The 26,669-nt window shown below is 37.0% G+C and overlaps 1 protein-coding gene across 2 annotated transcripts in view; it reads left to right on the top strand.

Moving 5' to 3' along the window:
• Positions 1-26,307, top strand: part of rpn2 (ribophorin II) — a 32,779-nt gene extending 6,472 nt beyond the window's left edge. The window contains exons 7-18 of one of the 2 annotated variants that reach the window (XM_084100691.1): positions 7,322-7,498; positions 12,488-12,606; positions 13,494-13,599; positions 14,095-14,186; positions 14,274-14,388; positions 16,738-16,932; positions 17,094-17,180; positions 18,946-19,041; positions 19,210-19,285; positions 19,719-19,848; positions 24,234-24,331; positions 25,765-26,307. In XM_084100691.1, coding sequence (XP_083956817.1) covers positions 7,322-7,498; positions 12,488-12,606; positions 13,494-13,599; positions 14,095-14,186; positions 14,274-14,388; positions 16,738-16,932; positions 17,094-17,180; positions 18,946-19,041; positions 19,210-19,285; positions 19,719-19,848; positions 24,234-24,285 — 1,245 coding nt within the window. In that variant the 3' untranslated portion in view covers positions 24,286-24,331; positions 25,765-26,307. The remainder of the gene's footprint in view (positions 1-7,321; positions 7,499-12,487; positions 12,607-13,493; positions 13,600-14,094; positions 14,187-14,273; positions 14,389-16,737; positions 16,933-17,093; positions 17,181-18,945; positions 19,042-19,209; positions 19,286-19,718; positions 19,849-24,233; positions 24,332-25,764) is intronic. The other variant, XM_084100692.1, reaches the window with a different exon arrangement.
• The last annotated feature ends 362 nt before the right edge of the window (positions 26,308-26,669 follow it).

The following is a 26,669-nucleotide window of genomic DNA, read 5'->3' as shown; positions in this document are numbered from 1 at the left end:
TCCTGTGATCAATGCTGAATTTTCAGCATCATTACTCCAGTCTTCAGTGTCACATGATTCTTCAGAAATCATTCTGATATGATGATTTGATGCTCAAGAAACATTTCTCATTATTATCAATGTTGAAAACAGTTATTTACATTTTTATTTCAGGATTCTTTGATGAATAGAAAGTTCAAAAGAACAGCATTTATCTGAAATCTAAAGCTTTTGTAAAATACCGTTCAAAAGCTTGGGGTCAGTAAGAATTTTTATTTTATTTTTTGAAAAAAAAAAAAAAAAAAATCAACACTTTTATTCATCAAGGATGAATTAAATTGATCAAAAGTACAGTAAAGATATTTATAATGTTACAAAAGATTCAATTTCAAATAAATGCTATTCTTTTGAACTTTCTATTCATCAAAGAATCCTGAAAAAAATTGTACACAACTGTTTTCAACATTGATAATAATAATGATCAAATCCGCATATTAGAATGATTTCTGAAGGATCATGTGACACTGAAGACTGGAGTGCTGAAAATTCAGCTTTGATCACAGGAATAAATTACATTTTAATATGTATTAAAATAGAAAAGTTATTTTAAATTGTCATAATATTTAACAGTATTAGTTTTTTGTTTGTTTGTTTTTAAATGCAGCCTTGGTGAGCAGAAGAGACTTCTTTTAAAAACATAAAAACTACTGATCCAAAACTTTTGACTGGTAGTGTATGTAGAACATTTTCCTAGTAGAGATGGAGTGAGCTCTATCAGTGATGCACCAAAAATTTTGTCCGAAAGCAATTTTGGACAGCCATTGGCAGTAGGGCTGGGGTAAACGATTATTTATTAAACGATTAGTCGGGCGATTATTTTATCGATTAGTCGACTAATCTAACGACTAATTTGAATTAATTATCCTGTCTGTTATTCGCATATCTCTGTCGAACCGTTACTCCGATGGATTTCAAACTCGACAGCTGTCTGGGCACGAGTAAGTGCAGTGCCAAGTTTGACGTTGTTTGGATGAGAAATGCAAAAGATATTGTTAAATATATCAGTAAAAGAAGCACTTAGAAGGTTGTGGTTTAAAAAAAACATTAAAAAACCATTCTGACATAAACACACTGTCAGCTACAATGTTTAGGCCTACTTCTGAATAATATAGTATAAACGTGATAAATCCATTTTGATTAATTTGAGTAAAAAATGTGTTTTCTTTACCAAGAAAGTGGCAAGATGAAAACCATTATTTTCTGTTTCAAACTTTCACATAGCATCTTTAGGTTATAATAACATAAATAATTCAAATCCAGATTTTGATTTTCAAAGATTTATTATAAAAACAGATTATTTTTCCCCCAAAATGCAATAAATTCATGACACGTTTTTTTTTTAAATGCAATTAATCCTTTGAATCAATATAAAAGTTATTTTTCATATTGAAACTGTTGAAAATACACAACAAAGTAAGTTGATCCACATGACAGCCTCTGAACTCGGTCAATACTAATCTTATATACAGGCACGTAAGTTACTGGACTAAACATAGGCTACATTCAATCAGCCATCGCTAAGAAATACCTTCTGAATTTTTTTGACGGCGATCAGCTGTAAAATGGCTTGGTCCTGCTCGGTTTTCGTTGACTTTGAGTGAAAGAATTGAACGTTTTTTAAAAGATCCCCTGGGGTTAACGTGTCAGCATTCGACATAAGTTTGACGCTGTCGTGTGAGAACAAGCAACAGTCGGCATTTCTCTTCCTCCCGCGTGCCTCATCTTGTTAATCTCCTCACGTAAATGATTAGATTTCGATGGCTTACGTTTCTTCCCTACGGCAGAATCCACCACAGGTTCATCAATGCCGTCAAATGTATTAATTTTTTTGTTTGTTTGTTGATCAAAAAGTGCAAAGTAGATAAGGAAAACTAGGATGCCGGGTGTATTCAAAGCGTCACCGTTACTGTTTACAATGCATGGAATGGTGCGCTGTGATTGGTTGAGCGGATTTATCACATTCTTCAGAGAAAGGAGACTGGCATTTGTCGCGGTTTGGAAAGAAAGGGAGAAAACATGACAATAACACGGTGGGCGGTGTGTGTGTGGCGAGCTGTACCTCCGGGAATGGTACAAAAAATAAAGAAGCGTCGACGCAAAAAATATGACGTCGACGTAATTTCGCACCGCTACAGCACTAATTGACAGTCATGTTTTTGTTTTAGTGGGCCGAATTCATTGACTGAAACATTGACGTTTAATTAGTGCTATTCTAATGGTGTGTTTACTTTTGACTGTGTCTACGTCTATTTCATGCACACAACGAATATAAACTACAACAGGTAAACATGCCAGTGTGACATTAGTGCTGGATTAACTACTGCATTCTAAAATCTCAAGATCAATTTTTTTGCTGTTTTCTATTAATTTGTGGTCAAGTCACCTTTATTTATATAGCGCTTTTTAAAATAGATTGTATCAAAGCAGCTTCACAGTGATAACCTGAAAATAATGCAACAAAGTTTGTTTCTAGAAGAAAATTGCGTCATCGTCCACCTGTCCACCAGGCAGATAATAGTAATATTGTTGAATATTAAATGTCCCCAACTAAGCAAGCCAAAAGCCAAGGCAACAGTGGCAAGGAACCAGACAGAATGGAGAAAAAAACCTTTGGAGAACCCAGGCTTAGTCGGGGGCCAGTTCTCCTCTGGCCGACGAACGAACAGTGTATGATTATGATTCAGGCAACATTACAGGTCAGAAGTTAGATTGGATCAGAACATTCACAATATTTATCCAGTTCCATCTGGTTGGAGGTTGGAGTCATCACGCCGGTATGGAGACGGGTTTGTTGAGGTGTCCTTGAGGCCTTCACAGGGCTGATGAGGCTGGCACTTCAGGGATGCGTTGTGGTCGTATCTAGGCACAGGTTCACCGTCTGATCTGGATACGGCCCGGATGTGAGGAAAATAAGTATTTGAACACCCTGCTATTTTGCAAGTTCTCCCACTTAGAAATCATGGAGGGGTCTGAAATTGTCATCGTAGGTGCATGTCCACTGTGAGAGACATAATCTAAAAAAAAAAATCCAGAAATCACAATGTATGATTTTTTAACTATTTATTTGTATGATACAGCTGCAAATAAGTATTTGAACACCTGAGAAAATCAATGTTAATATTTGGTACAGTAGCCTTTGTTTGCAATTACAGAGGTCAAATGTTTCCTGTAGTTTTTCACCAGGTTTGCACACACTGCAGGAGGGATTTTGGCCCACTCCTCCACACAGATCTTCTCTAGATCAGTCAGGTTTCTGGGCTGTCGCTGAGAAACACGGAGTTTGAGCTCCCTCCAAAGATTCTCTATTGGGTTTAGGTCTGGAGACTGGCTAGGCCACGCCAGAACCTTGATATGCTTCTTATGGCTCGTTTCCACTGAGCGGTACGGTACGGTATGGAACGGTACGCATTTATTTGCGTTTCCACTATCAAAAGTTGTGAATGGTACCAAAATGCCGAACCGTACCGTACCACTTTTTAGGTACCCTTCCATTGGGGTACCTAGCACAGTGGTATGGTACTAAAAGGTGGAGCTAGACTCACTGCAGGACGTTGATTGGTTGACAGAGAATCGTCACTTGCGCGTGCTACAAGAGGAATGACAACATAAGAAGCGCCATTTTTTAATACAGTTTAATATAATACTACTGTTACTGTGTCACGAAATGTAATTTTAAGAGTTTTTCAGGCGAGAATGTAGTTGTTTAAAGCTCAAATCTGTGGTTTATTTTTAAAGATGATTTTTTGAGATCCATGCGATCAGCGGGCGCTCGGCGCTCATGTTTCCCGGCTGGATGAGCCTTTCCTCGGCTAGTTCTTCTGACGTTTGCCGCTGACTCCGACGGTAGTGGTTAAACATGAGATATAATTCGTCTTGTGTAGACCTAACGGGCGATCTTTGGTCTCGTGAATATATAATTCGTTCCCTGTCAATCGTTTGGCTGAGGGCTAAGTTTAGTTTCATATTATAGGCTATTTGTATTTAACTTTACTGTTGTAATGTTAGACTAGAGCGCTGCATTTGGATATTTGACTGAATTGTTTGCTTTATTTCTTATTGTATAGCTTCTTGTACCTTTTACTTAAACTTTTATATAGGCTATTATTGATAAAACTGAAATTTTACAAAAAGAAATATGGTTTCTTGTCATTTTTTTATTACAAGATTATCAATGATGTTTATTGCAACATTTGTACAAATACATATATTGCCTGGAATATGTTTAATTTTTTTTTTTTTTTTAAACGAAAAGAGGTAACATTAGGGTTGTGTTTTAAATTTCGTTTTGTTATAAATAGAATAACGTATAACGTGCAGTGAATAATTAATGAACCATGAACCACATTTGTGTCCCTATAATGTTTAATTTATTTAAATGAAAACGAAAAGAGGCAGAGTGGTGTTTTATAACATATTTCGTTTTATTGTTGCTTAAAATGTACATACAGAGTAACAGATAACCGGAGTAACAGAGCGAGCTGAGTGACGCTTTTAAGAACGCGCTGTACCATTTGCATGTAGGAGTTGCACATGGCAAGTACAAACCTTGCGTAGGCCTACTTGATATTGAGAAAAGCCTAATGTCGGCGCTTGTCTTCTTGTGACAAACATGTCGAGGAGCAAGAACAAGATCTGCTGTATGTCATCCATTGTAGTTTACTATGTTCTTCTTCGCGCGAAAATGACGTCGATCGAAACACCACACCTATCAAGTAAGGGTACTGTTGGCAGTGGAAACGCTAGCCAGATCATGGTTAACAGACCCGAACCGTACCGTACTGTCCCGTACCGTACCGTTCTGCTCAGTGGAAACGAGCCATTACAGAGCCACTCCTTGGTTATCCTGGCTGTGTGCTTCGGGTCATTGTCATGTTGGAAGACCCAGCCTCGACCCATCTTCAATGCTCAAACTGAGGGAAGGAGGTTGTTCCCCAAAATCTCGCAATACATGGCCCCGGTCATCCTCTCCTTAATACAGTGCAGTCGCCCTGTCCCATGTGCAGAAAAACACCCCCAAAGCATGATGCTACCACCCCCATGCTTCACAGTAGGGATGGTGTTCTTGGGATGGTACTCATCATTCTTCTTCCTCCAAACACGTTTAGTGGAATTATGACCAAAAAGTTCTATTTTGGTCTCATCTGACCACATGACTTTCTCCCATGACTCCTCTGGATCATCCAAATGGTCATTGGCAAACTTAAGACGGGCCTTGACATGTGCTGGTTTAAGCAGGGGAACCTTCCGTGCCATGCATGATTTCAAACCATGACGTCTTAGTGTATTACCAACAGTAACCTTGGAAACGGTGGTCCCAGCTCTTTTCAGGTCATTGACCAGCTCCTCCCGTGTAGTTCTGGGCTGATTTCTCACCTTTCTTAGGAACATTGAGACCCCACGAGGTGAGATCTTGCATGGAGCCCCAGTCCGAGGGAGATTGACAGTCATGTTTAGCTTCTTCCATTTTCTAATGATTGCTCCAACAGTGGACCTTTTTTCACCAAGCTGCTTGGCAATTTCCCCGTAGCCCTTTCCAGCCTTGTGGAGGTGTACAATTTTGTCTCTAGTGTCTTTGGACAGCTCTTTGGTCTTGGCCATGTTAGTAGTTGGATTCTTACTGATTGTATGGGGTGGACAGGTATCTGTATGCAGCTAACGACCTCAAACAGGTGCATCTAATTTAGGATAATAAATGGAGTGGAGGTGGACATTTTAAAGGCAGACTAATAGGTCTTTGAGGGTCAGAATTCTAGCTGATAGACAGGTATTCAAATACTTATTTGCAGCTGTATCGTACAAAAAAATAGTTAAAAAATCATATATTGTGATTTCTGGATTTTTTTTTTTTTAGATTGTCTCAAATCCTGTCAGACATGCACCTACGATGACAATTTCAGACCCCTCCATGATTTCCAAGTGGGAGAACTTGCAAAATAGCAGGGTGTTCAAATACTTATTTTCCTCACTGTATGTCGTAATTTAGATATATTTTTAAGATGGAAGAATGCGGTTTTACAGATGCTAGAAACGTGACTTTCAAATGAAAGATTGGTATCAAAAAGCACACCCAGGTTCCTAACCGACGACGAAGACTTGACAGAGCAACCATCAATTGTTTGACAGTATTCTAGGTGAAGTGTGGAAGTTTTGTCCAATAAATAGAATCTCTGTTTTTTAAGAGTTAAGTTGTAGGAAATTACTAGTCATCCAAAAAAAATTATCAGCTATGCATTCCGTTAATTTTGTGAATTGGTGCGTTTCGTCGGGGCGCGAAGAAATATAGAGCTGAGTATCATCAGCATAACAGTGAAAACTAATGCCATGCTTCCTAATGATATCTCCCAAGGGTAGCATGAACAGCAACGGTCCTAGTACTGAGCCTTGTGGTACTTCATACTGAACTTTTGATCGATATGACATCTCTTCATTTACTGCTTACAAACTGATAACGGTCAGATAAGAATTATTTGAACCATGCTATTGCAATTCCACTAATGCCAACATAATTTTTGAGTCTATTCAAAAGAATGTTGTGGTCGATGGTATCAAATGCAGTACTAAGATCCAGTAACAGAGAGATACAACCACGGTCGGATGTTAAGAGCAAATCATTTGTAAAACTAATGAGAGCGGTCTCAGTACTATGGTATGGTCTAAATCCTGACTAGAAAAATTTCTTTCTAAGAAGGAACATCGTTGTGAGGACAACAAAACATTTGTAGTGCTCCTGGCATTCAATAATTGCAATAAGCTTTGTTACTTTTAATATGAAACAAACTCTCAACTTTCAAATCCTGTCAGTTTTTTCATGATATTCAAACAATAAATTATGTTTTGGCGCTCTTTTATATGGCGTGACAGATCGCTGTAGCCCCTCAGTTCAAGTGGCAACATGAATCAAGCACACATGAACTGATCATCACTTCCTTCTTACTACTATTTACAGCATGAAATAAACATGAATAAACATCAGAAGGTATGTTAAAATAAACAGTACTACTTGTACTGAAATGAATCATGGGAAAAAAAATAAACAATTTTAACAGCTTGTATACTTGTATATTGAAAGCTAGTCAATTACCCATAAAACCATTAGTAAACTAGAAAAAATAACTCTAGAGAGGAGCATTTTCATAAATATGCACTATATTACATATTCATTATGTTTTTACTTACCATTTTAGTGATGTCTTATTTTTTTGAACAAGTTATTACAGTTTACTATTGTTTAAATGTTTGTTTTAACAACAAATTGGAGTAAAAACACACTTGTCCATCACAGGATCAGGTAATCCAGCTGGTGAATTCCATCTTCAGTAAGAAGTCTTGGGACTCTCTCTCAGAGGCATTCAGTGTGGCCAGTGCGGCTGCAGCTCTTTCCAACAATCACTTCCATGTGCCTGTTATTGTCAGTGCCCAGGGCCCTGCTGCCGTATCCCACAGCCAGCCCTTCCTCCAGGTAGGCCTCAATTTTAATTGTGTACTCTGTAAATATCTATGAAAGGAGTCATGAAATGAAGAATCAAAATGTACTTGATATTTACACATAAGATGTTACTCTGCAATAAAAACATACTGCAAGTTTCAAAGCTCAAAATTAACTTCCCAATTTAAAATATGAATTGTTCTTTTCTACCTTTCTCAAATGTCCGGATTTGAAATTGTGAGAATTGTGATGTTACAATTCTCCATCACATGCCCTTTAACATGCGTCATTGCCATAAATATATCAAGGTGTGTTTTGAACAGCTCATGTCTGTCCATCAATCACAAGAGCAATACTGTTGATGGATAAGATCGTCAAATAGCCTTTCTAAAGATCCAAGCATTACAAATGCCAGGCTGAAGTTGAAATTAAAGGATTAGTTCACCCAAAAGTGAAAATTCTGTCAATAATTACTCACCCTCATGTTGTTCCAACCCCGTAAGACTTTCGTTCATCTTCGGAACACAAATTAAGATATTTTTGATTAAATCTGAGAGCTGTCTCACTCCTCCATAGGCTTCTATGTTATTGAAACTTGCCGTCCCAGAAAAGTTAGTAAAGACAATGTTTAAAATAGTCTACAGTGACTCAATCATAAGTTTATCAAGCGACGAGAATACTTTTTGTGCGCAAAAAAACCCCAAAATAACGACTTTATTCAATTATTCATTTTCTTCTATGTGGGCCTCTGGTGAGTTCACGTAGTGTAACAGCGCAGCGCTTCTGTGTTGTACGTCAGCACGTAGGCTTACTATTGGCCGACGCTGGTCATGTATGTGATGCATGTGACATACAACACAGATTGTTTTTTATTGCGTCCGGTGTAGACACTGTGTTTCTGTGAGTTTTTAATAAACGTGAAACCAGTGCTTAATGCTATTAAAGTGTTAGTTCACCCAAAAATTAAAACATTGTTCCAAACCCGCAAGACCTTCGTTCATCTTGGGAACACAAATTAAGATATTTTTGATGAAATGCGAGAGCTTTCTGATCCCTTCATGGACAGCAACGTCATTGCAACTTTCGAGGCCCAGAAATGTAGTAAATCATTGTTAAAATAGTCCATGTGACTACAGTGGTTCAAATGTAATGTTATGAAGCGACGAGAATACTTTTTGTGCTCAAAAAAATGTAGTCAAGTCATCTTCATTTATATAGCGCTTTTAATAATGTAGATTGTTTCAAAGCAGCTTTACAGAGATAAGTGTATAATTTAAGGTAACAGAGATTGTTTTGGCTTTATAGCGGTTCTTTAATAAAGTTATTTTCCAGCTAAAGTTAGTTTTGATTCGCTTCCGTCGCAACGATCATTTGTTATTAAATTAGGGGCCGCTAAGACGACACCATTCTCTCTGCACAGACTTTAAACGTGAACCTGTGATAAACGGTGATGGCGTTCACGTGCGCATTAAGAATTGGTTCTGTGCAAATGTCAAAAAGCTTCAATAAAAAAAAAAGAAGAAAAAAAAAAAGAAGAAAAAAAAAAAGAATTGGTTCTATAGTTATGTGCATTTGAATATATGTGCGCAGGTTTGTAATTCCCTACAAACCAAGCCTAAACAAAGTACTGGTCTTTCCTTATAAATTTTGATACAGAATTTTATTTTGTCACTTCGGGGTAGGTACGCGAAACGAATTTTCCCGACAACGCTTTATCTGGAGTGGTAAGTTGGCACTTCAGCACTGCGTTGTCATCGGGTCCAGGCGAAGGTCCTTCGTCAGATCTGGATACGGCCTGGATCCGGCAGGCTGCGGGAAAACCTCGGGATAAATAAAGACACTAAAATTAGCGTAGATGGCATTCTTCTTATGATGTAACGAGTACATCAGGATTTATGGGAAGTGTTCCCGTTTCCGGCTGACCTAATCTATGCAGCCTAACATTGAATTATAGAAGTCTATAATGTATTATGTGAATGCTAGGTCAAAGAGATGTCTTTAATCTAGCTTTGAACTGACAGAGTGTGTCTGCTTCCCGGACAATGGTAGGAAGACTGTTCCAAAGTTTTGGTGCTAAATAGGAAAAGGATCTACCGCCAGCGGTCGATTTTGATATTCTAGGTATTATCAACTGGCCGGAATTTTGAGATCGCAATAGACGTGAAGGACTATAATGCGTTAAGAGCTCGCTCAAGTACTGCGGAGCTAAAACATTTAGTGCTTTGTAAGTAATCAGCAATATTTTAAAATTTATGCGATGTTTAATAGGGAGCCAGTGCAGTGTTGACAGATCCGGGCTAATATGGTCACATTTCCTGGTTCTGGTAAGAACTCGAGCTGCTGCGTTTTGAACTAGCTGTAGTTTGTTTATTAAGCGTGCAGGGCAACCACCCAGTAGAGCATTACAATAATCCTTGATGTCTTGATGTCATGAACGCATGAACTAATTGTGCCGCATTATACATTATATCAGATATATTTTTAAGATGGAAAAATGCGGTTTTACACAGATACTAGACACGTGACTTTCAAATGAAAGATTGGTATCAAAGAGCACACCCAGGTTCCTAACCGACGACGAAGACTTAACAGAGCAGCCATCGAGTGTTAGACAGTATTCTAGGTTATTATGTGAGGAAGTTTTTTGTCCAATAATTAGAATCTCTGTTTTTTCAGAATTTAGAAGTAGGAAATTACTAGTCATCCAATTTTTTATATCAGCTATGCATTCTGTTAATTTTGTGAATTGGTAAGTTTCGTTAGGTTTTGAAGAAATATACAGCTGAGTATCGTCAGCATAACAGTGGAAGCTAATTCCATATTTCCTAATATCTCCTAAGGGTAGCATGTACCCTTAGGAGATATCAAATGAACAGCAACGGTCCTAGTACTGAGCCTTGTGGTACACCATACTGAACTTGTGATCGATAAGACATCTCTTCATTTACTGCTACAAACTGATAACGGTCAGATAAGTATGATTTAAACCATGCTAATGCAATTCCACTAATGCCAACATAATGTTCGAGTCTATTTAAAAGAATGTTGTGGTCAATGGTGTCAAATGCAGCACTAAGATCAAGTAACACTAATAAGCCCCTTTCACACAGCGCTTTGAACCCGGGAAATTGCCGGCAAATTGCCAGAGCGCCTTCTGTGTGAACGCAAACACGACCTGGGATTTATGCCGGGATTGATGCCGGGTTGGGGACCTAGTAACATTGCCGTGTTCATTCCCGGAACGCGCGCTGTGTGAACAAAAGCTGTAATAATGCCGTGTCGTAATGATGACGCTGAAGCCGGGATCGTTCGCCAGCTGTGAAACGGTACGTAATGCGCTAGTTTATGATTGAATCAGAGAAAAAAATGCACAAGCGTGGCTTCTTAAGACGAACTTAGCAAACTTAAGACGCTGCTGAGACATTAAAGTCACATCGATGTCACGTGTCTTTACGGGATTTTTACGGGTTGTGTGTGAACGCACTCTCTGATTCCGGAAAATCACTGGCAGTGTGAATGAACCAAAATCAAACGAACCCGGGTCAAATCCCATGTCAATTTATCCATGTATTTTCCGGAATCTCTATGTGAAAGGGGCTATAGAGAGATACAACCACAATCGGATGATAAGAGCAAATCATTTGTGACTCTAACGAGAGCTGTCTCGGTACTATGGTAGGTACGGTCTAAATCCGGACTGAAAATCCTCGCAGATATAATTTCTTTCAAGAAAGGAACACATTTGTGAGGATACTGTTTTTTCTAATATATTTAAATAATGACTTTATTCAAAAATTTCTCTTCTGTGTCAGATCTCCTACGCTATTCGCTTAGTAAACGCAGTACAGCGCTTCAGGGTCCTATGTCAGAAATTGAGTATTCTTCACAGAGTGAAAATGAGGAAAATTATAATTTTTTACAAATATTGGATGTTTAAGATGGAGTGTGAAAACGACTCACTAGCATGTTGTGCACATGCTCTGCTGCCAGTAGAAAGACTTGGTGTGTTCACACTTGGCAGGTTTGGTTTGATTAAAATAAACACTTGTGCGAAACACTGGAAAGGTGGGTCTCAGTCAGCTTCTAGATGGACGCTTCTAGATGCGGTTTGACTGAAATATGAACGCAGCATAGACATCTAAACAAACCAAAAACCGTACCTGTTGTGGACAGAATGCTTAAGCATACCTGCTTTTTCTTGTCATAGTTCCGACCCCTGTACTAAATTGTAATGGGAAAAATCGCAACTGTCTACTTGCAGCTGATCTTTGCTTGTATGTGTAACGGAAGGAATTCCTGGCGCTGTTGACTGCTTTACACATTTTCTAAGCTCTTCATGAATGGTAAAAAATGCCATCATATGTACACCAATTCAATGAGCACTTTGCAATTCAAACACACAGCTTTGTTTTGGATGTTCGGTAAGTTCCGTGTTCATGTTTATTTATATAGCACTTAATACAATAGATTGCTTAATTAAGCAGCTTTACTATATTAAACATGAAAAACAGTGTCTGTGTCTTGTTTCATCAAAAGTAAAACTTAATTTTCTACTATAAAGTGGCTCTCCATGAAGAGAAATTAACTGGAAAAGATTTCTGCATGAAAAAAGGCAGAGCCTCATTGCACACCTACCCATTACGTAATCGCTGCAGACCAATGGTAGTACAAAGGTGTTTGCTAGCCGTAGTGAACTCTTCTGGAAAGTTCGCTTTGACAAGCTGTTTCGAACTCCCAAAACAAACATTAAACAAAGTTTGTTTTGGTCGAAATGACGTCACATCAGTTCATTCTTCAATTTCACTTTTCAGTTTTCTTTTTTGGTCTGGACCAAACGAACCGAACTACAAGTGTGATCACACCCTTACTCTTTTAAGGGTATTTACCAAACTCGGACATCTTTCAGTTGTCTGGTCTTGTGATAAGTCTTGATGATAAGACTGAGGTTTGTTTTTCCCAATTCCCAAGTAACTTTTTTTTTTGCTCTGAGATAATCTGTACTGTCTGTGTTTGTCAATGCAGCTTCAGGTGATGGATGTCTTGTGCCAGCCGCTCAGTTCAGCCAGGGTGCTAGTGGAGTCCGCCAGTGCTGTGTCCTCAAAATCTGCCATCCTGAGTCAGGCACAATTCACCCTCAGAGAGTATGTGCATTGTAGATCATGGATATTGCTTGTTCTAGAGTTACAAAATACCAAAATGTTAGTAGTTGATACCAGTGAAATGTCTGGTATTGATACCAATACCAGTGATTGGGCATACAATTTTGAAACCACAGCAAAAAATGATATGCATTGAAAGTACTTGGTGTACTCAAAATAAAAAATTGTCATAATTTACTCACCGTCATGCCGTTCCAAATCAATAAGACTTTCGTTCATCTTCAGAACTTAATCAAGATATTTTTTTATATTCTCTCATCATTTTTGCCCATTTATCGAAAGTCTGTGCAGGTAAGCTTTGAAAAGAACATAAATACATTAAGTGATCGATATGAATCAAGAGGTTTAATCAAATTCTTATGAAGAGACACGATCAGTTTATATGATGAACAGATGTAATTTTGGATTTTATTCACATATAAACAGTGATCAACGCACATACATAGAGCTCATAAAACATGGTGAATGACAGCTCAGACGTGCGTGCTTGACCTGCAAGAACCAATGAGGTTTGTTCTTGTGTGTCAAGCAAGCACGGTTGGGCTTTGTGTTTATACTATATTTTAAACTATTTAAATATATAGTGTGCACAGTGCTTGAATATTTTAGATTTGCTGAGTATGTTACCTGAAAAACAAGAACATTTGCAATGGGGGTAAAAAGTAAACAATACATTGATTTGGTACTACTGTAGAAGGACTGCTATTCTTATTTCGTTTTATATTTTAGCATTAGTGTGGTTACAAAATACTAGTATCATTTTTTTCTAAAATATTTCACAATTGTGGATAAGTAATGCAATAATTTGCCTGACGCCTATAATTTTTTTTAAATATTGAATGTTTTAAAGTCTTTTCTCTGTTTCACAGTGGGGTTTTTGAGCTGAATTTCATGGCCAGCCAACCAGCGAGTGGCTACTATCAGTTCTCTGTTGTCATTGATGGTGACAGCCGATTTGTTGCCAACCATGTTGAGGTACTTAACTGAATCTTTGACACGTACTAGGGGGGGAAAAGTTGAGTTGTTTGTATCTGTTTAGCTTATGTGTCATGTCTTGTCATGACTACTCATAATTCACACATTCAGTCAAAGAGTTGACCTCAGCATTCAAGTCTTAATTGTTGCAATGAACTGTGATTCATTTCCTTATTCACTCAACATTCACGTTTAATTGGTCAAGCGAGCATTCATTCACATTGTAGCTATCCAAAGAATAATTGCTCTGACTGTTCAGTGTACAATTATAAGGTCAAGAGCATGTCACATTTCCTTTGGAGATTTTCAGAATTCATAGGCCTCTTTCACTGAACAAAGTAAAAAAAAAAAAAAAAAAGACAGTTACTGTAATTGCTGTATTTTTCCTTTCTCCCAGCACATTCGCATTTATGAATGTCCGTTTTAATGTATTACAATAATTTCTTAGTAATTTTAAAGCCTAAGATTGAAACTTGTTTGATTTTACTTTCTCAGCTCAAAGTAAAGGTCTCTACCCGAGTTGCAATCAACAACATGGATTTGTCTGTGGTGGACAAGGACCAGAGCATTGGCCCCAAAACCACAAGGCAAGATTAGCATTTATCAGGCTCCATTTCTTTTATTTTAATTTTATTGTAAAACTGTGCCAACATATGCCAAATTCTGTGATTCAGAGTGGAATATTCAACTAAAGCCAAAGCGCCTTTTATGGCGGACAGCCATCAAAACTTTGTCATGATGTTCCAGTTGGTTGATGAGACCACAGGAGTGGAACTCACCCCTCACCAGGTGATTATTATAACTAAAATGATTTTTTTTTTTTTTGCCTTCATTATTTTGATAATTGCGGCACAAGCATTTTTGTCCTTTGCATGTCAAGTTTAGAGTGCACAAATACCAAGGACAGTCTTAAAAAGAATGTGTCTGGTTTCAAAGAATTTCAAAGAATGAAATGAGAAATTATATTTTATGCCAATTTGTTTTATTTGAATTCCTATTTGAATATTTTCCTGATTAATTAGGCACATTCTCCCAACTAATTCTGAGAATTTTACAGTTTAAATTGTATAGTATTTATCAAGGTATTTGTTTTAACTTGGAATCTATTTAGAATTACTTTAAAGTAAAATGTCCTCCTGATGTGTTATAGTAATTTGGAGGAAAATATGCTTATTTGTCATGAAAATAGTCACACTGCAAAATATCTTAACATTCCTTCAAAATACTTTTTTAAATGCAAAGTATAATTTCTTGAAATGTGAGAAATTACATACATATGTTCATGTTTTCAGAGAAAACCAGTAATGTTAAATCAGGGTTGCCAGCTTTTCAAGCTCTGTCTCAAGACAACACAAAATGAAAGGGCACAGCCCAATTTCTCTTGAACCTCAAAGGGACTTGTATTCATAGAACTGAATTTGAGCTGCTTATCACATCAGATGCTGACAGAGTGCTTTACCGTTTAATGGAATCGCTTGCCCTAGTGTATAACATATTACAATTCTGTGCAGGTGTGTACATAACTGGTGCGCATGCGTGGTAAAAATAAATGGTGCGCAGCCGATAACATGGAGGGAAGCTCTTTTGAGTACCAACATTTTTGTCATTTTTGAGGACAGGGGCACATTTAATTACTGGAGTAGGATTTTTCTCCATCTCTGGTAAGATGGTAATCATGATGATAAGTGTATTCATTAATTATTAGGGGTGCAAGTGTGGATCCGTACGGACCAGGCCCCACGGTTCGGCACGCATGTGATTCGCGGATAAACTGCTAAAATGAACCATCATAGAGTGAAATTTTATAATTTGGATGTGTTTTGCCAATTTACACTTTCAAATGATTTTTTAAACGTGAAAGAAGAGGGAAAAATCGGGACTCGTGCGCTGTTAGCTAAGTGTAGGATAAGTGTGCTGCGTAAAGTGTTCACTTGAGAACCAGACCAAAAAAGTTATGTGCACCCCTGATTATGTGCATATTTACATTTCGCAAGTTTGCCATAACCCTGTAACTGAACAAAGTATAAGCATAACTTTCAAAATGTACATGTAAGTGTTAGGGGTGGGACAAAATATCGATAGGTTGATATATCGTTGTCCTTCATGGCTCCACGAGATGGTGCTCTACGCGTGACTGAGGGAATGAGGGAAACGTGAACATAAGAAGCCTAAGAATTTTAATCGGATGTCGGCCAGCAGTGTGAGTAAAATAATAGATGCCCCAGCCAAGTTTAAGTTCAATAACTGGACGCACTTCGGTGAAGAGCGTCAAAGATGTCCATTTGCAACATGTTTTGGAAGCGTTGATCATTGTAGCCAATAGCACGTGAACACAATGGCCAACCAGAGGTGTTTAAGAAACCGCTCAAAATGCTAGGGGGAAATGCTGGTATCTCGTCACATTTTTAAAATTTGAAAATACCCAAGTCGGTACCTTTGACAACACTATTCCCAGGTTTATTTTAAGGAAGCTGGTAAACACTGAGATCTTCCCAGGTTTAAATAAGAGGTTGGTAAATTTAGAAATGTACCAGGTTTATATAAAACAAGTCGATAAGCAGTTAAATGTGTCAGTTTACACACAAAGAAAAGTTTTTAAGCTTTTAAAAAGTATAAAATGTTTAGTTTACTTAAAATGTTAAAATTGTATCGTGAGGTACCCTGTGATTCCGACCCCTAGTATGCGTGTCAAACAGATGGAGCTCAACAGAGAAATGAGCGCAATAATTTTTAGTAAAATATGTACAGTATTTTCATGCATCATAAAATGTATGCAAGAAATTATATTTTATAACAGTAACTGTGATGAATCCTTTACATTTAGTCCCTATAAAACAAAAAATGGCATGTTACTTTCTTCAGAGGACTGAATGTGTGTTCTTAAAGAACATTCTGTCTCTCCATACAAAAATAAATACAATAGTTAAGCTATAGTTGTTATCTAGTGCATCCAGCACAACATTAGGCTGAAGTATTTGTAAAATGAATTGTTGGATCTGTAACCTCAAAATAGAAGTCATTGATTCAGTCATCAATGTTATCAAAATCTCACTCAGCCAGGCAAGCAAAGTTGGCAACCCTGGTTAAATTCACCTTTCAAAAATATTTGATTAAACTGATTCAAGTCATTGTTCTCAGACCTTTGTGAGGTTACACAACCAGAAGACAGGTCAGGAGGTTGTGTTTGTGGCTGAACCTGACAGTAAGAACTTGTATAAGTTTGAGCTGGACACAGCTGAGAGAAAGACAGAGTTTGACTCCATCTCTGGCACCTACGCTCTTTACCTGATGGTGGGAGATGCTACGCTGGACAACCCCATTTTGTGGAATGTGGTAAGGCAGTTATTTTTACTGGAGAATGCTGGGATCTTGAAGTAAACTTTTGTAGGTTTCTTATGTTCGTCTTTTTTCTGACATGTTTGGAAATTAAACTGTTGAACTGTTACAAAAGACATGAAATCAGTCTTTGAAATGACTTTAAATTCTTTTCAAAGGCTGATGTTGTGCTGAAGTTTTTGGATGAAGAGGCACCTTCAGCAATTCAGGCTAAAACTTTGTACACACCCAAACCGGAAATCCAGGTAAGCTCTCCAGTGACTGGAACAGCATCACAATAAATGTTGTGCCTCTAGGGCTTGGCGATATATTTGGATGTCTATGATTTTGATTAGTTTTTTTCTGGTTATGTAATATATTCATGATGTTTTTATAATGATTGCAATTCACTATATTTCTGTGTCATGAGTTTTACAATGTTTGTCTAATGGCTCCCAAATATGAGTGTTAATATTAATGTTGTAAAAAGTGCTTGATAGGTGGCTGTTTCAAACTCACCTGTGCGTGCTTTGTGAAGAGCATCAAAGGATTATATTTACAATGCATTTTTGAAGCTTTGGGATTTGTAGCCAATCACAGACATGTCTGTTGAGTGGATGAGTGCAATGGCCAATCAGACGTGTCAGTACAAGCTCACTGTTCTACACGCTTGCAAACTCTCATTATAACCAACACGTATTAACAAGAGATTCATTATGCAGCATAGACAGCTTTTGTTTTTATTATAACAGGACAAGAGTGCTCAGTCAGTGAGTTCACTCTGAACAGAAATGATTGACAGCTTCAGTGATTTATAAGCGGAGCAATCACTTTCTGTATATATAACCCATTCACATTTTGAGTTGAATATTTTTCTTCATGCTGCCTAGTACACACTGTAAAGATGTTGGATTAAATCCGAAATTGCGATGACCATACCAACGGAAGGTCAAAAAAATGTATTATGTCAAAATAGGTCTGTGCATTAAGTCTTGGAGTGTAAATACAAATCTGTCACTTGTTCTGTTGTGTAATGTTTCTTTGTTATTCATTTTATTAATGTTTACTTGGCCTTTTTTAAAGCAATGTTTACTCAGTGTAACTATGCAATTTTCAACCCTCTTTGTATTGCTACAGTGTCGGTAATATGTGTAAAAAAAATGCGGACCTGGCAACTCTGGTATGAACTAAGGGTGAATCATAGGGTTAACGAGCCTGCTTTATCGTCGCTATTTTTTTTAATGCGTTTTAATGCTTAATGCATTATTGTTGTATAGATATCCCTAAATTCAACAGAAGACCTTTTTTTCACAAAAAGTTGCAGTCTGACGTGTTTTTCCGCAGCCTTTTGATTTGACAGGATATAATCAGCCCTGATCATCTGCTGATACATCAATGCATCCCTATTATTTACTGGTGTGTTTATACAGTTTTAACCATTAGTAATAAGGGTATGCAATTGCAGTTCATAGAGGTTTCCTCTCAATACACTCTACATTGCCCTCTTCGTGGACATTGACCATGTGAACTCATTTGAACAAAAGGCACAAGATGCTATTAGGAACATATTCAAGTTATGGTGGATAACGGTTTTGCTTAAGTCACCTTAAATACTGCTGTCATTAAAGAAAAGAGGAACATACCAAATAATAAAAAATTCTGGCATCCATGTACATTTTTATTAGTAATTTGAGCAATTAAGTAAGCATTGACACATTTTTTGAACAAGAATAATGCAAAAGAGAAGCATTCTCATTCATAAGAAAATATTGCTGTTTTTTTATTGCTTTTTTTTTCTGACATTACACTTTTTCCCTACATTAAATATTTTGAATTTAATTGATCATAATGTTTGGTTGAAAGTATGGTTCTTCAAAGAATATCAGAGCACACAGGCTATACATAAATATTGAGATGTATATCGAAAGGTAAAAAAAAAATCAATGTGTATTTTTTTTTTTTAAACTATCACTCAGGCCTGTCTGTCACCTCATTCTTGTTTTTTTTTAATTAATTTTATTGTTTCTACAGCATCTGTTCAGAGAGCCAGAGAAGAAGCCACCCACAGTTGTATCCAACGCATTTACTGCCTTGGTCCTCTCTCCATTTCTGCTCCTGCTCATACTGGTAAGGACCTTCTGACACATTATTATGAGTACATCTAAAATGGACTTGCCATTAAAATAAATTTATGTAAATTAATGTTGTGACGTGTCACATTTCCATGTATTCAGTATATCATTCTTCCACTCTGTCTGTCATGTTAATTTTTTTCTCTCTCTGTCTCCTATTCAGTGGTTTAAACTTGGAGCCAATATCTCAAACTTCACTCTGTCACCCAGCACTATTCTCTTCCACATAGGCCATGCAGGTAAATTGGCTGACTTTTACTACATAGCACTCGGCAGTACTTAAGTGTGATCAATAGAGTCAATAGAGTGCAGCAGTAGGGTTCAGAAAGTACAAATCTCATTTTCTTCATAGAGAAATATCACTTTCTTTTTACATTGACATAGGTTAATGTTTGTTTTTTCCTTCAGGACCCAAATTTTACATTGAACATGAGGTCAAGATCTAGCACCGTGCAAAAGCAGTTTAGCGTACAAATATAAAGCAATTTCCTCAGAATCAAACATTGTAATTGGGGCAATTAATTTATTTAAAAATAACTAATTTAACAGTTTTCAGTGATTAATCATATTTACACATTAAATCTCTAAGTGAATTTATAACGCATGTAATGTGACATGCTTCTGAGAGAAAATGTAATATTCTGGTTAAAAAACAATTCTCTTCACTTGCAGCTATGTTGGGTCTGATGTATGTGTACTGGACCCACTTGGACATGTTCCAGACTCTGAAGTATCTGGCTATTATAGGCAGCCTCACATTCCTGGCTGGGAACCGCATGCTGGCACAGAAAGCTGTGAAAAGGTGCAGTATCCATCCATATTTTAAACCTTTTCAAAAACACATTTGTCCATTATGAGAAACGTGAAGTTTTTCTTTCAAACTGTCCTTTTGTCAGCACCATTATAGTAAAGTTTTGTGGATTCTTAAAGTCCCACTGCCTTGAAATGCACAGCGTTATTCAATGTGTAGACATTTTTTGTGCTCTCAAACAAGAAATCAGGTTGGGACAAATTGAGTGGCTTATTCCCCTTTATTTAAATCCTCATTTGACAGCTTAAAAATATTACAATTTAAGTCTTAAAGAGTTATATTATTTGTTACTACAGCAAAACATAATTTTTAGTAATGCTGATGTTGTTTCATTATTTTGTAAAGCTTGTCGTTTATTTTGGTGCATGGCACCGGTGTTATCTCTTCTACTTCTCAGTGCTGTTAATAATGCAAAGGCTGTTGATGTGTGTTGTTTTATGTGCTGACTCTGTCAGCCAGAAACTACTTTCTCTCAATATTGCATTTACACTTACATGGCGACAAGTGCATGTAAACGCAGCATAAAATGAAGAAATATTTACCTACATACATTTTTCACAAAAATATTTAATTGCATCAAAAATATAACAAGTGACTTTGGTAACACTTTGCAATAAGGTTTCGTTTGTTAACACTAATTAATTACTTTAGTTGACATGAACTAAGCATGAACAATATTTCTACAGCATTTATTAATCTTTGTTAATTTCAACATCTACTAATACATTATTAAAACCAAAAGTTGTGTTTGTTAACATTAGTTCATGTACTGTAACATGAACAAACAATGAACGACTGGATTTTTATTAACTAACATTAACAAAGTTTAATAAATACTGCAACAAAAGTATTGCTCATTGTTAGTTCATGTTAGTTACATTAACTAATGTAAACAAAGAGACCTTATTGTAAAGTGTTATAGAGACTTCTGTGAACAAATGAACTGTTTAGGAACATGAAGCTAGTCTTATGAAGCTAGTCTTTAGGAACCTTAAAGGCCAAATTGAATTTACATTAAAGTCAGTGTGATATTAACAGTGTTCATTAATAATATATTGTGATTCGTGATCAATATCATTATGAATATATAAAAAATATTTGATATAGAGTGCAGCCCTATTTCTGACGCAGTAAAAGGCAGCTTCTAATTGCACTACTTGACAATTGAGAGGCTTTGATTCAGTTCAGCAAAATGTTCAGACTGCCCTTGGGTGTCTTCACTCTGAACATTTTGCTGAACTTGTGGATGTGTCGCTGTCTCTGTAGTGTGTGCTTGGTTCACTCAGAAGTTTCCTCTCCTCATTTTGTGTCTTTTGGGACTAGATTAATTTCACAAATTTAGAATCTACCTCCATGAGTATGACCTACTAATTAACAGTCGTTCACTTTCAATTAATCTGTAGTGCCTTCAGAGAGACCATAGGGAGAACGTAATTGCCCATTCAGTGATTAGTTTTAAGGGTTTAGTGTTTTATTATTTTCTAGGCACAGTTCTGTACAGCGGGAATGCCTTTTAAGAAGGGTTTGACTTCTGCTTTTCTAGAGTTTCATCTCTTTCCCAAAGGGACATTCATACATGCAGCAATTAAGGGCAAAGCATCCTAAAGTCATTAACTATCAATGAGAGTCTGTGATATCTGCTGGCATTAGGAGACAGTTGATGCAACAGAGTTGAGAAAAGTTCTTCTGATGTCAGGGAAGCTCATCCATCTGTAGTCAAGTTTAGGTGTCTTATGTTTATTGCCAATACATGTTATTTGTTGGCAGGTTTTCAAAAGTTATGGACAGTCACACAGCCCCCCAATAATATTGAGGCATGTAGATTAGCATTAGAAACACCTAAGAGCAACTAGCAGTACAGTGACCTGGTAATTCAGCGTTAAAGGGCCCCTATTATGGATTTTTGAAAATTACCTTTCATGTAAAGTGAAAGTGCACCGTATATAAAGTTATTGTCTTTCAAAAGTAAGAGTCGACTCTGAGTCAATTAAATGAATCGTTTTTCAAACGAGTCATAAGCCGTTTCGTTGTGACGTCAAGACGAAACATTAGCATATTGCGCACGCAGACACCAGGGAAAACTTGAACCTCAAACCTGCAGCTGACCGCAAACCGCTTGCTCTTGAAAGATGGTTTTCAAAATACTTAGTTTTGAGTTTTATATTGTGTAGGTCTCCTGCTAACTGGTTAACTCACATTATTGCTGTCTTACTGAAATACAGACCCTTTCCAAAAAATTTGAATATCATGGAAAAGTTTATTTATTTCCATGATTCCATTCAAAATGTTAAACTTCCATAGATTATAGATTCAGAGCCCACAACTTAAACGATTTCAAGTATTTAGTTGTTTATTTGTACATAATTTGGGCTTCCAGCTCATAAAACCCACGAAAACAGGATTTCAAAAAATTAGAATATTACATGAAATCACACAGTAATTACACAGTGATACCATGGTCACTGAACCAGGTTTCGATTCTTTTGGCAGTGTGGGCAGGTGCAAATCCTACTGGAAAATGAAGGAAGCATGAAGTGCTCTGAAAATGTCCTGGTAGACGGCTGCGTTGACTCTGGATTTAATAAAGCACAGTGGACCAAAGTCCTCTTTTCTGATGAGAGCAAATTTTGCATCTCATTTGGAAACCAAGGTCCCAGAGTCTGGAGGAAGAATGGAGAGGCACACAATCCAAGGTGCTTGAAGTCCAGTGTGAAGTTTCCACAGTCTGTGTTGGTTTGGGGAGCCATGTCATCGGCTGGTGTTGGTCCACTGTGCTGTCCACTCAACGCAGCCGTCTACCAGGACATTTTCAGAGCACTTCATGCTTCCTTCAGCAGACAAGCTTTATGGAGATGCTGACTTCATTTTCCAGCAGGATTTGCACCTGTCCACACTGCCAAAATAACCAAAACCTGGTTCAATGACCATGGTATCACTGTGTAATTACTGTGTGATTTCATGTAATATTCGAATTTTTTGAAATCCTGTTTTCGTGGGTTTTATGAGCTGGAAGCCCAAATTATGTACAAATAAACAACTAAATACTTGAAATCGTTTAAGTTGTGGGCCATGAACCTATAATCTATGGAAGTTTAACATTTTGAATGGAATTATGGAAATAAACTTTTCCATGATATTCTATTTTTTTGGAAAGGGTCTGTACTTCTGCTGATCAGTTGTGGGCCACACTATTACCTAAAACTGTGTATATTAATGCAGATCGTCTGTCGTTCTCACTACTTTTAGTAAAGATTAAGCATGGAGCAAGATTTGTTTTACCCACGTTTATTACATCAGTCATTCACGCTAGTGCTCGGCTAATGTATGCACTGTTATTGATACAGTTTCCACATGTTCACTGCAATAAATTAGAAAAATACTCGGTAAATAAATAAGTAGGCCTATAAGTAAAATAATCGGTTTGTTGATGGAGATGCACTTGTTAATGCTGATGGTGAGGAATTACAGTTGCAACATCTCATAATGTACCTCAAACCGAGTAATGTATCACTGAGAAACGTCCTGCTCAAGTCGTCCTTGCGATGGAGGTTCGGGTTGAATGAATTCTTCCAATGTTTCATCATCAGACTTGAGCTCGGATTGATATGGTAAAATCAACGTCATTGTTCGTTACTGTGTTTAGTTTACGGTGTAGGAAGCCTCAGGACACGCAGAGCTGACGTTGTTATGGCAATGGACATTTTTGTTTTCGACACACGCGCTGTACGCGGTATACCAATCACAACAGACTGCGCTGTCTGGCCAATCAGAGCAGAGTAGCTCGCGGAAAGGAGGGATTTAGAGAGACTGATTCATCTGACGAGTCGTTTGAGAATCATTGAAAATGTGGTGAATTTTTATCTAAAAATTAAACAGTTTTTTGACCTTTGATGCATGTTAACCTGTAGGAGTCTCCAAAACAACATTAGGAAACTTTAAAATAGCATAATAGGGGCACTTTAAAGGCACTGTATGTGTGATGGGGCATTAAGAGCCTCTCACACCAAGCACAATAACCATAAAGTTTTAATAATTGTTCCAATTCTTTGAGAATAGGGAAATCCACACCACAGCTATAACGATAAAGAAACAAGAACAATGTCGTTGGAATCACTTTCAGAATACTTTTTCTTTTCAGCTGTTGAACCATAAAAACTTTGACAGTTAATCAGAATCCACCCGGCTTTAAATAGCTCGAGCATTTACAGCAGCAAGTGACATAACAGCACCGTACATTTATGATAACGTTATCATCTGTTGGTATGGATTCTCATATAGTTATCGTTCTTGGTGTGAACAGACCTTAAGTCTCTGTGTTTGTTTATTTAACCCTTCTGCGTTTTTCCATTCCTTCTCTTTCTTTACCCTTCCTTTAGGATTGCTGCAGAACAAAGTAGTAGATTGGCAAAGTATAGGAGTCTGCGGTAAATGCCCTGTATATTATGCAAAACGAAATGCCAGTCTTCAGGCTGAAGTAAGGCTTGCTGTTGCCACCTGTGCATCCCATAATATTGCATCAACAATTTCCATGCCAACACCTACTGCATGGCTATGTCAGTGTGTTTGTGAAGTGAAGCTCACAACCTCCTCTGAAACATAATCGCCATTTGTGACTGTCAAGCCATATTTTTCATGTCATGCTATTTATTGATCAGATTGTTGTGATCACTTGTTTTTGTGTACGCTTGTTTCACTCCATTAGTGTGTGCAGTGACGGACTGCTAAACTACGGTTCAGGCCCTGTATGATAAATTGCTTGGTCTGAGATTGATTTAGTCCCAAAGTCTTTTTGTCACTGTGAAAGTTACTCGGCTGCGGAATTGCCTGATTAAAGTTCTGCTTGAGCAACTATAGTTATAGTTTAATTTTATGTGGACTCAAATGGAGCAGGTTCACAGTTCTCGTAAACATTAGTTTTTAAATTGAAATGGTTGAAGGCAAGGTATGGACATAGTGTATGGAAATAAGGGGCATCATAGAATGTTCTGGATTCACAAATGGCAGCAACATTAGTGCAAGGGTTCTCAACTGTTGTTACTTTGAACATGACAGCACAAACATTACTTTATCATACAGAAGTAACAATCTGTTTGAAATTAAATTTAAAATAATGAATTTGCACGTATTAGCCTTTAACATCAACAACAAAATATATATGGAGGTTTTTCTCCATCTTTTTAAAAGTTCTCAAGTCTATTTATTTAGCACTATTATATACTTGGATGGATGTGTTTATTATTAGTATTTAGCATGTGATGCTGTACACTTTCAGTAAAGTATGCTAGATCGGAGTAGCCTGCTGCATCATTCTCAACCTTACACTGAACTGGTCTGCAAAATGAGGAATTGCATTGAAAAAAATGATAGTTCTGTTTAGTGTTTGCACCAATACCTGATTGGCATAGGTTTTTTAATCAGGTGCTGCATTATAGATGAGATGCATGCTAATAAATAATTATGCATGAAATTTATTCTCCCCCTCCTAAAGTTGTTTTGAATACTGAGTAGATTGGTCATGATTTCATGACCATGATAAAAGTTGTGCAATATTGCTCCATTTAAAAGAATTTTCTTTTACAGTGCTTGCAATGCAGCACTATATTGACATTTTAACTTTCTTTAGAGTTTGAAAATTTGAATTTAGCATTCGAAATACAAACCAACAAATGGTGTCATCTTGATATTTGCATACAGCGTAGTGGTCTTTTCCTGCATCTGTTTAACCTTATTCAAGGCAGTGTGATTGACAGCAGGAAGATTTGATGGCATTGCAGAATTTGAAGAACCAAAGTTTAAGACCTAAGCTCAGCTTAATCTTCAACAATGTTTTGTTGCCTTGCAAGCACTACTATTCCTTCAGGAAGTACAAATCTAGTTTTAATCAGAACTTAATATTCTCTCTTTCAGACTTGAAAGAAAATGATGCTGGCAAAATCAAGAGAAGACGACCGTGGATGCTTCATTATATATTTTATTTTTTATTTTTTTTTACTTTAAGAAATTTGGGAACAGAATTATTGGTGGTGGTTAAAAAGAGAAACAAAAGTGTAGGCCGAAATGTTCTGAAATTGACAAAAATGAGAAACATGTTTGTTTTTGTTTTTTTCCTGAAAACAAAGCACTGTAAGATGAATGATACTGAGGATATATGATGATTGTTGCTTGTACATTGAGTTTTGTTTGGTGTTAATGCAAATGAAAACTTGTGATGTTCTGTTGTTGTTTTCTCTCTTTATTTTGGGTTCATTTGTTTGTTTTTAAATACAAATTCCTGTCCTCAGATTTTTGTAATGAATAGTGAAGCATGTTCCTGTTGGGAGCAAGAGGTTTTCTTTGTCATCAAGCAAACTGAATTATTGAATCATTCTCCCAGTAATCACCACACAGATAGCTAACGTGTGTTAGTTAAGTGTTTTTTAAAATAAATAAAACCATGAAAACATGTGCTTATTTAGTGGGGTTTTTTTCTGGAGCCAATGCTGTTTTTAGAGAGCAGTGTGACGGATATAATGCTGATATCTGCTACCAGTCAATAGTTTCATGTCACGCATGTGTCAAGTCAAAAACTTAACATGGAAATAGCCTAAACAAAACAAAATAATTATATTCTGTAGGGCACACGCCTCATTCTCGATCTTCTGATTACTGCTGCAACAGTGTTTCGATGGAAAAAAGTGTGTTGAATTTGATTTATTAATCAAGTTACACAAATTTGTTCATGTAACTTTAACATCATGCACTCTTAGAAAATGGGTTCAATGGGGTTCTATATATAACCATAGTGTTCTTGACTCAATTTTAAATAACATTTT

The sequence above is a fragment of the Abramis brama genome (assembly GCF_963993115.1).
Source record: "Abramis brama genome assembly, chromosome: 23".
NCBI classification, from domain to species: domain Eukaryota; kingdom Metazoa; phylum Chordata; class Actinopteri; order Cypriniformes; family Leuciscidae; genus Abramis; species Abramis brama.
The sequence above is the reverse complement of the archived record's forward strand: the minus strand, read 5'-3'. Positions and strand labels throughout refer to the sequence as shown.